The sequence below is a fragment of the Microtus ochrogaster genome, chromosome 24 (assembly GCF_000317375.1).
Source record: "Microtus ochrogaster isolate Prairie Vole_2 chromosome 24, MicOch1.0, whole genome shotgun sequence".
In the NCBI taxonomy this organism is placed as follows: domain Eukaryota; kingdom Metazoa; phylum Chordata; class Mammalia; order Rodentia; family Cricetidae; genus Microtus; species Microtus ochrogaster.
The window spans coordinates 3,793,277-3,810,165 of NC_022024.1; the positions used below are offsets into that span (position 1 = coordinate 3,793,277).

At 45.8% G+C, this 16,889-nt stretch overlaps 1 protein-coding gene across 2 annotated transcripts in view; it reads right to left on the minus strand.

Moving 5' to 3' along the window:
- Tbc1d30 (TBC1 domain family member 30) overlaps nt 1-16,889 on the minus strand; it is a 79,410-nt gene that overhangs the window by 30,239 nt on the left and 32,282 nt on the right. Inside the window, exons 1-4 of one of the 2 annotated variants that reach the window (XM_005357925.3) lie at nt 8,818-9,388; nt 5,002-5,063; nt 3,961-4,026; nt 2,049-2,174 (exon numbers count right to left, since the gene is read on the minus strand). In XM_005357925.3, the coding sequence (XP_005357982.1) occupies nt 2,049-2,174; nt 3,961-4,026; nt 5,002-5,063; nt 8,818-8,980 (417 nt within the window). In that variant the 5' untranslated portion in view covers nt 8,981-9,388. Of the gene's footprint in view, nt 1-2,048; nt 2,175-3,960; nt 4,027-5,001; nt 5,064-8,817; nt 9,389-16,889 lie in introns of those variants that run through there. The other variant, XM_026784546.1, reaches the window with a different exon arrangement.

The following is a 16,889-nucleotide window of genomic DNA, read 5'->3' on the forward strand; positions in this document are numbered from 1 at the left end:
GTCTTTTGAGACAAGGTTTCTCCAAACCCGAGCCTTGATCCTGTCCTGGAACTCAGTGTGTAGACCACGCTAGCCTCAAACTCAGAGAGATCTGCCTGCCCCTGTCTCCTGGGTACTGGGATTAAAGGTGTGTGCCACCACCACCTGGCTAGATTTTGGTTTTTAATTTATAAACAATTTATACACAGGAGCCAGAACACTCCTGTGAATTGTATTTCCCTACTGCTTTCAACCATGCCGCCCTAAGAAAGAGACAGGAGGGCTGTTTTAGTCAAGCAACTGTTCTCAGAGTACTTCCAGAATCAACACAAAGAATTACTCAATCAACAAAACTGCATTGCAGTTTCGTCTAAGTGGAGAGTCTTTTAAAGATGTCCATTAGTGTGTTTGTATATACAGTCATTTCAGCACACAATGCAGGATGATAACATTGATCCTTTGAACAAAATATGGTATGAGGTTTAGAGGTTTCACTGCTAAAACTAAACAGCAAAGTCATTATAATACGCAGACACATCATCCTGTGCAGAGCACGCTACGAAAACACCTGCTGTGCTTCAAGGTGTATCGGCGCTAATATCTTTAATTTAATTACCAAGATGACACCATGGTTTTTAGGAGAAAAGATCATTTTACTGATGGAGCATTTGCTTCAATGAAAAAAAATAAGATATCCCTTTTAATAACGTGATTATAAGATGTGTTTTGCCTAAGCCGGTCATTGTGGTGCTCTCCTTTAACCCCAGCGCTCAAGAGGCTGGGGCAGGCGGATTTCTGTGAGACCAAGACCAGCCTGGTCTGCATAGTGAGTCCAAGTCAGCCAGGGCTACACAGTGAGACCCCCATCTCAAAAGGCAAAACAAGGAGAAAAAAAAAAAAGCTAAACAAAACCGGGGTAGAGAGATGGCTCAGTGATCAAGAACACTGGCTGTTCTTCCAGAGGACAGGGGTCCAATCCTGAGCATCCAGATGGCAGTTCATAACTGTCTTAAACTCCAGTTCCAAAGGACCTGTTGGCCTCATCTGACTTCCATAGGTACCCAGAAATGACAGGAATGCACAGACATGCATGCCAACAAAACATCCATATACATAAAATAACGTTGCTTGAAAGTGCACTGCCTTAATTCATAAGTTAAACAGAAAGGGACTATTTCAAATAGGAAATTTTGTCCTATGCTGAAATTTCAAATAAAGCATTAGAAGGTGGATAATGCAAATGGGTTCAACAAGCAGTGTGAAGTGCTATAATTTTTTTTAAATGTTCATTTGAAACAAACCAAGTTACATCAGAAAGTGGCTTGTTTTAGTTTGTTCTTTTTTAAAAAAAAAAATGGATTTAAATGTGACAACACATTAGCCATCTAGTGGTGGCCAAAATGTAGATGAGACAGCCTTCCTTTTCAAATCCCAGCTTAGCATCCCACTGTGGAACACTCATAAACTCAAAGCCCAAGTGCCCAAGCCTTATGTACAAGGATTATTCTGGTACCAAATGAAATCAGCATTGTTGGCTCTTGTATCAGCCTCAACAATAAAGGCACCCAACCATAGCTGCCCAAAGCGGACCTGAACCGAATGCTAACCCACCTGGTTTAACGCAGATCCATCAGCTAACCTAACTATCGACACACTAACATTCAGACTAGCAAAGGTTCTAATAAGAGACAAATGTTTCTAATACGAAATATACTCACGTCTAAATTTCTCAGTCCAAAGACTTTAATGTGAAAGTACAATTGATATCCTGAGCAATACTACAGAAAAATAAAAAAGCTTCAATCTCCTGTTGTGTAACAAAATTAGATCAGTTGAACATGAACGGAAGCTCAAGCCCATTTTCTGCTTGCTGGCAACATTTAAATTTATGAAGGCAAGGCATCAAACTCTCCATACAAAAGCTTCACCATGGATGGGATGAGGAAGCAAGTGAACATAGACATCCAGTCCTGGAGGTAGAGGTCATCTGACCCTCTGTCTAGGAAATGTTTAGCTCTTTGGGTCCTTTTTGCAATATCAGAACAAGAAGCCAGGTTCGGGAGCATTACCTTGACGATCTGGATCCCCATTAAGTCATCATCGGGATTGCTTCTCTCATTGAAAGTGAAGCGCATGGTTTTGTCCCAGTCGATGGCAATACTGTGCAGATAATGATCCGCCAAGGTCAGCCAGACCTGAAGGGTTGCGTAAAGAAGATCGGTAAAGCAGAATGCCCCGCTGTTATTAGAAAAGTAAGATTGCATCCAGGAAGGGCAAGGAACTGTTCTGAGACCTGGGCTAGCCCACGCATACGAGCTTAGTCTGCTGTGTTAAAGCACAGCCTGCAGCTTCCACTCTCTCTTGCAATAAATATTTGCTGTGTTCCTACTACGTGCCAAGGAACAATCTAATCGTTAGGAAAGAAAGTAGCCAGAACTTCTTTCATTTTATTTCAGTTCATTGAATAGGCTGTAAAATTCCGTGACCTTGTTTTGTTTTGTTCACTTCCAAATCATTCTCTTCTCAAGCAACAGCTGCTTGGTCACACATGGACTGCTCTTCCCCACAGAGGCCACTGCCTTAAGCCTCCTTGCACACACATGCTCTCTACACACAACCCTGACAGATGGGGTCTCGGGATGAATAAGTTTCTCAAGACTCACTAGATATTTTCACTCCTTTACCTGACCAAGATAATCTAATTCCGAAAAATGAATATCATAACTCCACATTAATTTTCACTTAAGAAACACTCAGTGTTCAAATTCCAACGTTAAGATTACATTTATAAATTAATAACCTTAGAGTACATTTCAGACTTCAGCATTTGAACATAACTTGGCAAGAACAGCATTGATTAATATCTCCAACCAGATGTCTATGCATCAGAATTCCACTCAAATGCCCACTGGATACCTTTGCATTAGATTCATATCAGGTATCTGACTGCAACAGATGTCAGACCAATTATCTCACCCACCACTGCCTCATTATACACACACACAGACAGACAGACACACACACACACACATCTGTTCCTCGCATCCACACCAACGGCAACTCTACCTTTACAGCCACTTGGGCCAAAATCTGGAGGTCATCTTTGACATCCCGCATATGTCTGATAGTCAAAGCATTGGGCATTCATCTCAGCTCAGGCTTTAAAGTACATTCAGAATCTAGCCCTTCTCACCATCTCCAGGGACCACTGGCCCCTTTCTTGCCTGAATTATTTAATCTACATGTTTCCTGGTATGTAGCCTCACATCCCATACGCTCAAAGCAGTAGGCAAAGTAGCCCATCTGACCTGACCAGACTGCTTGGAGCTTCCTGGAGCTCTCTCTGGTGTGTGTGTGTGTGTGTGTGTGTGTGTGTGTGTGTGTGTGTGTGTGTGTCTCTCTCTCTCTCTCTCTCTCTCTCTCTCTCTCTCTCTCTCTCTCTTTATGAAGAGCCCTAGTGCATCTACAGCCTAGGAAGACATTCATGGCTGAGCCACTCAAGTTGCCTCTAGACCCAGCCCCTCCTATGGCTTCCCCTGCCTCTATGAGCCTCCCACCATAGCCTCTTCCTCTTCTGAGATCACACCCCAGGTGCTCCCCACCTGAGTGCCTTCCCCCAGGCAGCTGCAGTTGACTGCTCACTTCCTCCTTCAGGTCCCTACTCACATGTCACCTTCTATATAAAATTCCACCTCCTTATCCCTCTTCTCCCACACTCTCTTTATCTCTCTCTCTGCTTTATGTCTATCTACAGCACACATCACGGTGTGACACACTCTATTGGATTCCCTGTAAGTTTTATGAGGACAAAATATTCCATCTGCTGTTGTTCCCATGGCTGCATCCGTAGCACCCCGAACACTACCTGGCACGAACCATGAATACCCGATGCACGATTAATGAAGAATACACTTTCTGACTTCCCGGGTATTTTAATGGGCAGAGTGGTGGTGGTTTTGTATTTTAGCCCTGTGAACTCACCTTTCTCCTCCACTCCTTTGGGATCCCTGTTGACAGTCTGGCAACTGCCTTGAGAGCATCATACCACTAGGACCAGAGAGAAATATTAGAGAAGTAATAATACGAACCCGGAGCAGCATTTCCCAGCTTCCCCATCTGGACATCTGTGCTGGCAATTTTTATGTCAACTTGACACAAACTAGATTCACTGGACAAGAGGGAGCCTCAATTGAGAAAACGCCTCAGTAAGATCTGGCTACAGGATAAGGCAGGTCTGTAGGGCATTTTCTTAATTAGTGATTGATGTGGGAGGGCCCAGCCCATGGTGGGTGGTGCCATCCCTGGGCAGGTGGTCCTGGGTTCTATAAGAAAGCAGGATGTACAAGTCATGGGCAAGGCAGGAAGCAGCACCCCTCTGTGGCCTCTGCATCAGCTCCTGCCTCCAGGTTCCTACCCTGTTTGAGTTCCTGCCCTGACTTATTTGATGATGAACTGTGATGTGGAAGTGTAAGCTGAATAAACCCTTTCCTCCCCACCTTGCTTCAGTCATGGTGTTTTGTCACAGCAATAGCAACCCTGACTAAGACAACATCCATAGGACATGAAAAAATTAACACAGCACCCTAGAACACAGGGCTTCTCTCTGCCAGAAGCTATCTTTCTGGGGGCTGTAAGGGTCCCAAGCCTTAAATATCCTAACCAAACACTCCTGTTGCCCATGTGACCCCAACAGTTAGGAAGATCTGAAACAAAACACCATACATTCTATGAGTTAAAGCTCTTATCTGTGAGCTTCTCTGTGGTGTCTGAGGTGAAACTGTAACCATATTCACCTACACTTGTATCACTTCATTAAAAAATGCAAAATTGTTCATTGCAACTATAAACCCAGGTTACTTAGGCTTTAAAAGTTATTTTGTTACAAACTGGAGGAAAAAACTGACATCTCTTATGTATAAAAATATATGTGAATATTTTCATTTTAAGGATATATGACAATGTACCCTGCTGATATCCCCAAATTAAAAAAAAAAATGCCTTAAAAGCCAAAAACGAAGTTACCTGCTGAAACCCATTTTGGCCTAAAGATGGCTCAAGTGTGAACTTCAATTTTGTGTCAGCTCCTGGAAGGAAATTAAGTAGTTGTTGTTTATGTGAATAATAACAAAGTTATATCATAAATAAATTCAACACTTGACTCTACTGAATTGTATTAAAATTTTAAATGTTTTTACTAAATTTTAGCCAGTTTAATTAAAATACATTAATTCTAATGAAAAATGGCTTAAGACAATAAAATGGAGTTTAAAACATCAGATGGTAGCTCCCACAGATGCCTGGAGTAACACAAAATCAAAGCCAATACCTGACACCACAGGCGAGAGCCACAAACCATCATCATCTCTGGTCCTAAACTCAAACTCCTTAGCCTGTCTGCACCTCAGTTCCCTAATCACTGAAGTGAGGACAGCAGCTTCTACCTCAGAGGACTGTTGGCAGCGACTGGCTGTAAATCTCACCTGGGTAGCTAGCAGTTATAAAACACAAAGGAGTGATTCTCCAGTTTAGAGCTTGTTTTTCTGCAACAGACAGACTAAGACAGTTAAGGCAACTGGAGTTGAAGCTTGGCAGTGCATCCACTGTCTAGCATGTGTGAGACCATAGGCTTCATTTCCAACACAGGCTACTTCACTGGAGCATCAGAAGCTGTGCAATGCCATTGTGGCACTGTGAATGCAGCAAGACAGGAGAGCTAGTGCCTGGTGTGGACAAGGTGCTGAGCTAGAGTCCTCACAGGACAAAGTTAGGGTCATCGGTGTACCTCTTCCTGTTTGCTTTGATTTAGCAACACCGGGATCGAATCTATAGCCCAGTACATGCTCTTTCACTGAGCTACACCTTCCCATACTCCCTTCTGCTTATGGGAGGATTTATTACGACAATTCCATTTGGTAACTTCCAAATATTTTAATTCTATCTTAATAAACCTATTTGTTGAGGATAAAAACATATCAAGTTCTAGACTATAAAGTAAATATAGGACTAAATTCTAATCCTAAGTAATCTAATGCTTTAATTTTCTTTAATTTAGATCCCAAATCTATGGAACAAAAGTGGGAAAGTAAATAAAAAATAAATTTTTGTTATTTATATTTAGCCTTTATTCACAATTCTGTAATAGAAATGTGTTGTTATTGAAGAGAAATTCTATAACAATTCTTATTTTTGTTTAAAAATTTATGAAAATATAATATAATCAAAACTGAAATACAATATATCCTTTTTTATACAACTTCAAAATCATTTGATAACATAGCTTAGTTTTCACGCAGACTCATTACTTCATCACTAATTGCCTAGAACTCGTTGTGTAGATCTGCCGTGTCTTCACTTCCTGTATCTTCTAAGTACTGGGATTATAGTCAGGCACCATCATCCTGCCCAACTTTAAGCTGTGTGTGTGGTGTTTGTGTGTGTGTGTGTATGTGTGGTGTGTGGTATGTGTGGTGTGTGGTATGTGTGGTGTGTGGTATGTGTGGTGTGTGTATGTGTGGTGTGTGTGTGGTGTGTGAGTGTGTGGTGTGTGTAGTGTGGTATGTGTGGTGTGTGTGTGTGGTGTGTGTGTGTGGTGTGTGTGTGTGGTATGTGTGGTGTGTGTGTAGTGTGGTGTGTGGTGTGTGTGTGTGTGTGTTGTGGGTGCATGTGTGTATGTGTACAAGTAAGCATGCACATTGGGTGTCTTCCTCAGTCACTTTCCACCGTATACTTTGGCTCACAGTGTCTCACTGTGGAGCTCACCCATGCTGCTAGGCTATCAAACTCCAGAGATGGGTATATCCCACCACCACCTCTGAATGCTGGGGCTACAGGTTTGCACTGTGCAGTTTGCATGGGTTCTTGGGATGCAAATTCAGGCCCTCATGTGCACACAACAAGCACCTTAGCATTCAGCCATCTCCCTAGCCCCTTTAGCTAATTAAAAAGAAAAAAAGATTTATTGTTTACAAGTTCAAAGATCAAGAAATGTCAAACATTCTCAATAAATATTCAGAACGATCAAATGACGACACTTGCTGCTAAGAAGTCTGTAGGCTGCACATATTAAAACCTTGCAACTTCTACCACGTAGATGGAGCACTTAGAGGTAGGCACAGATAGGAGTAATCTTCAGGTCTTAAAAAAAAAAAGAAAGTGGCCTTTTAAAAGGCATACATATGGGATCAAGAAGCAAGAAAGGCATGCCTGGTTAGCCCAAGCCCATGACAGTAGCAGATAGGTGGTGGGATGTTGTTCTTATTGATGATGGAGTTATGGGGCCCTGTACAAGTGTTCTGGACCTAGATTTCCTGTCAAAAATGCAGGGCATCTGATGATACCTTGACATTTCAAAGCTTTAAAAATCAAAAGCGTGTTATAACTGGATAGATGAATTTCTTCTCCAAGAAAAAATTAATTGCCCACTGATTCTCATCTCTGAGAACGGTTTTAATCACCTCCTGCCTCCATAGTGGTACCAAGAATACCTCCAGTTCCAACCAGTGAAATGGACTTTGTTGAAAGGGTGCTGTCCAGGTCTGGGGTGCTGAATGTAAGCGCTTATAATTATAATTTTCGCTCTATTACAACAAAAACCAAGAAATCCTGACCCATGGTGACTTTGCCACTGCCCTGAAACCACCGGGTTCCCGCTGTGATTGACAAAATATGTTGCTTTGACTTTTTGGAGCCACTTGCTGGGAGTAATCCGATTGCTTTCCTGTGCTGAAACCCAACTGGGGCTAGTTAGTCAAAACCACAACTATTTTCTCCTGATCAAAAATGAATCAGGTTTTAAGTGAAACTGATCATTCGCCGCCCGCATGCAAAGGCTTAAATCGGGTCATTTTCACGCTCTTTTCTTCTAAGTGAGATGAGAGGCGAGGAGGTTTATATTTCATCTAATAATCACAGCTGTTCTGGATTCAGAAATACAAAACGTGGGAAGATTCAACGTGGGAAGGCGATTTTTAAAAAAAAAAAAAAGAAAGAAAGAAAAAGGTAAAAAGGAGACTATGAATAAATACCATACTCTGCAATTAGACACTTCAGTAGTGGAGAAAAACAAAGAAGCCACGAGGTTCGGAAAGGCAGCGACGCATTCCACCCTTTGGGACCCAGTGCCTGGGCAGAATCTGCAGCAGCAGGGTGACAGCAAGTCCCAGAGGGGTGGAGAGGTGGGAAAGGAGGGTACGTTGGAGACCACAAACTGCCTGGAGGCAGCTGGGGCCACTCCAGGGAAAGGTGAGCAAGCACAGAGCTCAGGCTCAGCGGGCAAACAGAGCGGCCACCCCCTGCCAGAACCCTCAGCATCCAGGCGCGGGTGCCAGGGGCAGGCTCTTAAAACCCTAAGCAACGATGCCAGGTGACCGAGCTGGCGCGGAGATAAGCAGAGCCTGGAGAAACAGGGATATGTAAACACAAGGTGACGGTAGGAAGGGCCTGTTCTCACAAGGCCAGGCTGGCTCCTGGACCTTACCTAGGCACAGTTCGTGCCCTCTCCTACCCCAACACAAACACATCACAGAGACTCTCGGGAAAACACATACTGGATAGCCCTTTGCAGTAGCTGCCTTTCCCTCCAACCTGCGGGGTCAAGGCCAACCCACACACCTCTTTGGAGGTCTGGCTTCCAGGGAACCCGAAGCACAATAGGTGATGCAGCCTGGGCTGGAAGGGGCAGCCTCCTTCACTTCCCCACCGAGTGCATAGGCCGCGGGGTGGCTTCTTCGGGACAGCGGGGTCGTCTGTGCCCTGGTGGCAGTTGAACGCACCCAGGCCGGGGTCTGCTCCCATCCCTCCCACCTGCACCTCGGTGCCCATCCACAACCCGCGCCTTACCCGGCTCCAAGGTGCACAGCAACCGGGGCGCGGTCCGTGAGATGCAGCTGCGCTTTTTGAGCACATTGCTCAGGATGGTGCCCACGCCACCGCCGCCGCCGCCCTGGCGCTTCTGGCATCGCCCGCCGCGACGCAGGGAGCTGGTCAGCTTGTCCTGCCGCATCCGAGAGCACCGTCGGCCTCCCGGGTCCTCGCTGCTGCGCCGGAACGACTCCGCACGCGGGACTCAAGAGAGTCCAAGCCGGCGAGGCTCCGTGGGCAGCTGGAGCTCCGGAGACGAGAGGATCAGAGAGACGCGGCGGGAGCAGCAGGAGCTCCGGGAGACCGGCTGGCAGCTGCAGTGCGGATCCCAAACGGTTGCGACCGGAGCCGGCTGGGAGGGGAGTAGGGCGGGAGCGAGCGCGCGGGCGCACAGAGACGGAGGCGGCGCTTCAGCACCCAATCCCGGCTTCAGCCTGAGCAAGCAGGGCGGTCTGAGTCCCCGAGTCCAGAGCCTGCTCGGAGGACAGAAACCAGAAAGAAGGCAGGGATGTCGCACTTCTTCTAAGCCTGGGAGGGCTGGAGCGGCCGCAGGTGCAGACACCTCCAAGTACCCACCTAGTCTGAGCAGCCAGGAGAGAGTGGGTGGAGAAGGAGAGGGCAAGGATGTCCGCGGACGAGCAGACCCTGCGGCGGAGAAGCTGGCAGATGGTGACCTCAACCTTCAGCCTAAATTATGCTCATGTCTTCCCTGGCCACTTAGAAGGAGGGCAATGAATCATGTTTGATAACAATAATAACAACAATATAGTTCCTCTTGAGAAAACTCTAAGAAAATGTTTTTCCATTGAAGAAGCAATTTTTGAAAGAAGTGTTTCCGGGGGCGTGGCCAGGCCAGGTTCTTAATAAGAAATATCTGCCAGGCTTGAAAAACCCAGAAGAAACTGGGAAGGGTACTGAGTCAAAGCTTTAAGAAGGTGGGCTGGAGTGAAGACACAGTAAGACAGGCATCTTGGCCGACACTGTGACGGTGACATTGAAGGTGAGGGCTCACCCAGACGGATGAAGGATGGTGGCTACATCCTGACAAGTTCAATCCAGCCTGAGGCTGCTGTGGGCAGTCCACCAAAAGCTGCCTCAAGCTAGCAATCCTGGGTAGGCAGAGAGCCCAGGATACGAGCGCTGCAACCTGCCCGTGGCTCTGCTAGGTGTGCAGCAGCCCCTCCGCCTCAGCCCTATCCTGCTTTCAGTCAGGGTGCCACTAAGTTGCCCTGACTGGCCTTGAACTTGTGATCTTCCTGACTCAGCCTCCTGAGTAACTGGTATAACAGTATTACACCCCCAGACCTGGCTTGACTGATATGTTTTTCCTCTACCTATAATACATGTAAATATAAAATCATACAATAAACAGGCATAGGGATGTAAACAAACCCCCCCCAAAATCTGTCTGTATGGACTTTTCAAAGTACCCTTTTTCTTACTGCATTCTTTGAATCTCAATTTTCAAATCTTTCAGCGCTCTAGATAACAGCAAGTGTGGCATCATAACCATTAGCAGTTCAGACTCAGACTTCTTCAGCCCTCCCTTGACACACCTGTTCTACCACCTCTCTCCTTAGACCACAGAATGCCCTTCCAGACATCTTCAGCAAAGTTCTCGGGAGTACTGGTCAACCAGCTAACCTTCATAAATATCCTGCCAGCTGAAAGACATTTCTATGAACTCTGTCTTCTCCCTTCCTTTACCAGTGAGACAAGCTGGAAGTCACTTCATCTTTTCTTCCTGTGGAGATTTCCCAGGCTTTCGGCAGCTCCTGCAAGTCACTGGTCTGGCTCAACAGCTGCTGTACCAGCGCTGTGTGTTCTTCATGTCCATGTGGTTTGAAGTCAACACACACTTACTTAATATCCAGTGTCTACCTTAAGACCTGAACTCCAGATCTAGTGCATTCTCCATCTGAATGTCTTCATCAGGAACAAGACAATGGCCCACGATTATTTCCACAATTTCAACATAGCAAGTTCCAGGCCATCCGGGGCTACACAGTGAGACCCTATCTAAAAATAAAAGACAGACAGGAGAAGATTGTTTCTTAGCAACCCTTCAAGATATAACTTGAGAGTTACCAAAATAGAATATATGGCTAGGGCTAAGACACTTAATTGCGACTCTCCCTTGGGAAGCCCATTCCACACCTGTGTTCATCTTCTTCTCCTCCCGGGCATCTCCCTGCTCTCTTAGCCCACATAACTAGAATCTACGTGAAGCCTATCATTTACAAACTTTTGCCCTCCTTTGACAAGCTCACATCTATACTCTTGGATAAGGCATGCATTATTCCTGAACATCTCTCCTCTGCTTCATCTGTTTGAAATCTATATTAAAATCTCTCTTAATAAACTGCAACTCTACTTCAAGAAATCAAGAGTTGTTTCATCCTCTTTCCGCTCCTTCGGTGCTCCTGAACTTGGACTATTAGAAAAGAAAAGGCCATTCTTAAAGTACAATGGGATATTTCCATTTCAAACGCAGGGGGACGGGAGAACATAAAGATCTTTGCATTTGGTCATCTTTGGGGGGGGTGAATTTTTAAAACCATGGGAGAGGAGGTAGGTAAAAGGCCCTGTTCTCAGAAAATAAAGTGATGGGGTCTGAGGAAGAACAGCACCAGAAACTGTCTTCTGGCCCCCACATCCACCTGCACACATGTGAACACACACACACACACACACACACACACACACAATTTCAAGGGAAGGAATGGTGTGAACATAAGAATGGAACATTGAGATTTCTTTAGATTTGCCCTAAACAGTTTTGGCTTTGAAATAATGCTTATTTAAATGCTAATAAATTTAAGTTCTTAAATAAAACTATGGAAATAAATGAACATAAATGAACCTAACTGAATATAGCATTTACAACATAAAAACACAAGAAAAAATTATTGTACTTAAAACAGGGATATATACTATAAGGAAAAATAGAACTGAAAAAGATCTTAATTTTACTCAATAGCTAACAATATTGGTGTTTTAACTCATGTGCCATAGGAGAAAGCAAATGTCAAAGGGAGCCAATATTATATAAATTATATAATAAATGTATTTTTTTCTTTAAAATACTATGTAACATCTGTCCTTATGTAAGCCAGGCTGGCCTCAAACTTGTCACCGCACTTCAGCCTCCTGAGTGCTGGGGTTGGAGGTGTGAGACACCACACTCAACTTACAATTAATGTATTTACATCGGAACTGCTAGTAGGAACCAGCTTTGTCCCTCAGATATCAACTTGCCTGCTGATCCAAACTGAACGTCAGGTCACTAAGCGGTAAAGAACATCCCAACCAGCACCCAGGGTATGGTGACTAAAAGAAGCAAAGGCTCCTGGGAAAACAACTGCCTCCGGGCCTGAGCCAGAAAAAAAGTGCTTGTGAGCCTTGTAGCACCTTCATGCGCTCAGGATGAACGGGATCACTTCGCAGGGCACAAAAGCCACCTCAACAGGCAAACATAAAACAACCCCAGGATCAAAAACAATCTCTGCATTTGACTGAAGAAACGCAGAACATCTTTTAAGTACTTTAATAACGGTGTTCTGAGCAAGCCAGAAAAAGGAGTCAGCCCCCAGAACGCCACACACTTACGTCAGAGTCCAGGCATCGAGGCCTTTGTGAAGCGCCCCCAGATTTGAGGACGCAATCCGACATGGTTTAACTCTACGTACGAATGAGGTTTGCAGAACTCTGTTAGCGAGAGGTTAGCCGCTAAAGCAAACCAGGCTGGCGTGCGATAGAAGAGCCATGTGGCTGTGCTGCCTGCCTGAGGAAGCGCCCTTTATAAAATGGAGTCGCTGTGTCCTCCAGATCTGCTCAGATTTCCCGGGCTTCTTCCACACGCTCAGGCGCTCTATCCCTCACTGCCTGGTACTTTTACATGGGATGTATGCACTGCCCTTCATCTTCACTTAGCCGTCGGGCCTCTCGGTGATGCTGAGGACCGTAGGAAGCTCTGCTGTCTTGTGCTTATCTGGACAGTGCTTTAAAGGGTTAATGTGCTCCTGAGACTGGAGATGATGAGCCAGCAGGAGTAGCAAACTCCAGAAGGACAAGTGTTCAATGAGTATGGTCTTGCTTCCCAGAACTCTCCTCAGCTCAAACCTTAGAGGCCTTTGTGTCTTGCTCTAACAAAGGATGCTATTCACATTGCTCCTCACTGGGCCAGGCAGCCTCATCCTCATGGTCCAAAAGGAGGAGCCGCTTGTGTGGGAAGGACACCCAGCACCCGAGGCTGTGTGACACACGCCACTCAGAGCAGCCTGCACCCTTTGGCTCAGATGTCACGCTCATCAGGCAAACCTCTGATTATCGTTTGGCTCCAGGAAAGGGCTGCCTGCCTAGAAGAGAATGTACTGAACACAGCAAGCGGCGGCCACCACCGTTCAGCTGATGCTGAGCAGGCTGGTGATCAAGATTCTGGGCTGTCAGAGATGAACCCTGACCCTGGATGGGGCAGCGAGCAGCTCATGGCTGACAAAGATTTCTCTGAAATTCTTCACAGTATTTTTCTTCTTCCCAAATGAGCACTCCATTTAATTTCTTTCAGATAACAAGAGAAAACGGAAAAAAAAAAAAGCAAAAAGCAAACAAAAAATGGGCGGAGGGATTCTATGAAATTTTTCCATTCTAAAATTGCATAAAAGTTAGCATCGTTTGTGTTTGTGTGTGTGTGCATGTGTGTACGTGCATGAGTGTGTGTGTTTCTGCTACTATAGCAATATGTAGCAAAGGAATTAAACAATATTATTTTGTTTACATTGGGGAAGAAAGCCCAGACTGCCAACTTTTGTAACAAACAGATAATTAAGTTAGTGCTAAAATACTCTAAAAGTAGCCATGGCACAAGCCTGGCATTATATTTATTATGTGACTCATCGTTTCTTATTTCATGTCTGCGATATTGTTTTCCAAAAGCAAACGATGTCATCTGAAGTGAGCTCAGAGAAAACAAGCCAGCGTGGCATTTGCCTGCGGCTATTGCAGCAGGGCCAACCAATCCTTAGCCTCTGCTCATCAAATGCCCCTTCCTACCAAATAAAGTCAGTGAGTTCCCATTTGAATCAATCGCACGTTGGCACTATCTGGAATAGCTATGATTTAAGCTGGGGAAAGCACAATGTAAATTGTATGCTGGGTGCCTTGGATGTGACATACGGGGTGAGGCAGGAGGATCACACGCTTGAGGCCAGCATGGGCTATGTAGCATGTTCTGGGCTAGCTTGAGCTACAAAATGAAACCTCGTCCCGAAAGAGTGTCCCCTGTATCATCAAGGAAAGAGAGCGTTTTGAGGAAACATCCTGAACATCTCAGAGCTAGAAATTCTGAGATTGGCCAATGAATTAAGGACCATTTGCTCACAGGGTACTCAGTGAGTCTTTCAGCCTACCTGTTGGGAGGGGCCTCTGAAAGCAAACTTTGTCTTGAATGAGAGAAACAAGCAAGTCTGCAGGGAAGATAAGCCCAACATCAGGGATGAAAACCATGTCCCAACAGCCATCCGAAAAGGACCTGGATCTGAAACACTTCTGATTTCCTATTGCTATTTTTGCTTAACAGCAAGGTCTCCAAATGAAAAGGGCCTACGTGTTTATTCTCAGGGACAGAGCAGGCCTGGTGCTGGCAATTACCAGACGGAAGGCCAAGGAAGCCTGCTGCCAGGGGAGGGAGCCAGGCTGCTCTGGGACCCTGCGCCTGGATCATCCCCAAGGCTACTGCCTACCACCCACGGCTGCCTGCACAGCCGCAGAGCTCCCTGGCTACGACTGTCAACAGCCTGCTCTCTGAGGGCACAGGGACCTCCCAGGTCACTGTTTGTGAGGCATCTCATGTTGGGCAGTGGAGGAATGCATATGTTTTGTACTCACGCTTACTAAGAGCAAAGGGGAAGAGCGGGGATAGAGACTGCACCTTCCTTTCCCCTTCTCCCTACAGTCACTGACCATCCGTAGGCTCCTGGATGGTAAGAAGCAATGTCTCCACGCATCTCCTAATGTCTGCTATCGCCTGGATCTTGGTGCTCAGCAGGCTTGACCATCAGTACCAGTGAGAAACAGTCAGCCTGGAGATAGGGTCTCTGAATGGGCACCCTAACTTAGGTCACTGGGGACATGCCCTTGAAAGGGAAGTGAGATGCGGAACTCTGGTCCTTCCTCTGCTTCTCTGCCTTGTAGCCCGTAATGAGGCAAAGAGTTTTGCTCCACCAGCACTCCTGACTCATCACAGGCTCAGAGCACAGAGCCAACTAGATCATGGCCTGAAGCCTCCAAGACCGGGAGCAGAATGATGAACCTCTCTCTTTATGGATTCATTATCTCAAGGGTTTTTGTTACAGTGATGGGAAGCTGACTCACACTGTACTGATAGCCACTTCCCTAGAAAGTTAACATTCTCCCCAAGCCTACTGAAAATTACAGTCAATCAGTAGATTCTTCAGCTCCTTACCCAGGATGGAGCCTGCATACAGTGAACTCACAGTGATGAACATAGAGCCCAGCACAGAGCCTGCATACAGTGAACTCACAGTGATGAACATAGAGCCCAGGATGGAGCCCGCATATGCTGAACTCACAGAGATGAACTTAGAGCCCAGTACAGAGCCCGCATATGCTGAACTCACAGGGATGAACTTAGAGCCCAGGACGGAGCCTGCATATGCTGAAGTCACAGGGATGAACTTAGAGCCCAGCACGGAGCCCGCATATGGTGAACTCACAGAGATGAACATAGAGCCCAGCACGGAGCCCGCATACGGTGAACTCACAGTGATGACCATAGAGCCCAGGATGGAGCCCACATATGCTGAACTCACAGAGATGAACTTAGAGCCCAGCACGGAGCCCGCATACAGTGAACTCACAGAGATGAACTTAAGAGCCCAGCACGGAGCCCGCATACGGTGAACTCACAGAGATGAATTTAGAGCCCAGCACGGAGCCCGCATATGCTGAACTCACAGAGATGAACTTAGAGCCCAGCACGGAGCCCGCATATGCTGAACTCACAGAGATGAACTTAGAGCCCAGCACGGAGCCCGCATATGCTGAACTCACAGGGATGAACTTAGAGCCCAGGACGGAGCCCGCATACAGTGAACTCACAGAGATGAACATAGAGCCCAGCACGGAGCCCGCATACGGTGAACTCACAGAGATGAACTTAGAGCCCAGCACGGAGCCCGCATACGGTGAACTCACAGAGATGAACTTCAGAACCATTTTCTCCCACCAGAGAGACACAGGAGCTGAGTGACAGGAAGGAGTTGAGGGGGGACGTACATGGAACATTTTACTGTCTTTTTATATGATTCTGCTCATCTTAGTCATAAAAGCAGTCCCTCTAAGACAATGCGGCATAGCTCTCGTCTTCTGTTAAACGCAGAGAAAAGACACCACCACACGCAGAACAGAGGAGCTCGGAGGCTCCAGAACCACATCAGTCAGCCCCATTCTTCCCGTCTCCCTAGTGCTGTTTAAGCGTCTCAGAAACATTCTCTTCAATAAGATTTAAAAAGAAAAAAAAAAAACACCCCCAAGCATAAATTCTACATAAAAACACTAAAAAATTCTGTAGGAAGTATTTCAAGACACATAAATCACTTTTATTTATAGATCAGATATTCCAAATTAAAAATAGATCTAATATTATAATTTAATTCACAGTGCAGAGTTCACTTATCTTAGCATTGTTCTGGAAGTGCACGTGGACCCGGCAAGGTAGGCTGGCTGTGTAATCGTGGTGTGAACGACTCTGGGTTTAAAACTCATTCCACAGAACCACGCCTCGTACCTTTAACTAGACCCAAACATATGGCTGGTGAGGTCATAGGCCATGGGAGAGAACCTACTACCATACTGCTAAATGGATACAGTAATAAACCACCCCGTAAGTTCTTATTTACCCATAAATCAGTGTCTCTCGACCCTCATCAGAAAAGCTCCTGTAGACAGTACATGGCAATTAACATAGAGACCTGCAGTTTGTCAGTGTGCAGGGAGAAAGAGACCGTGGAGTACTCACACACACACACACA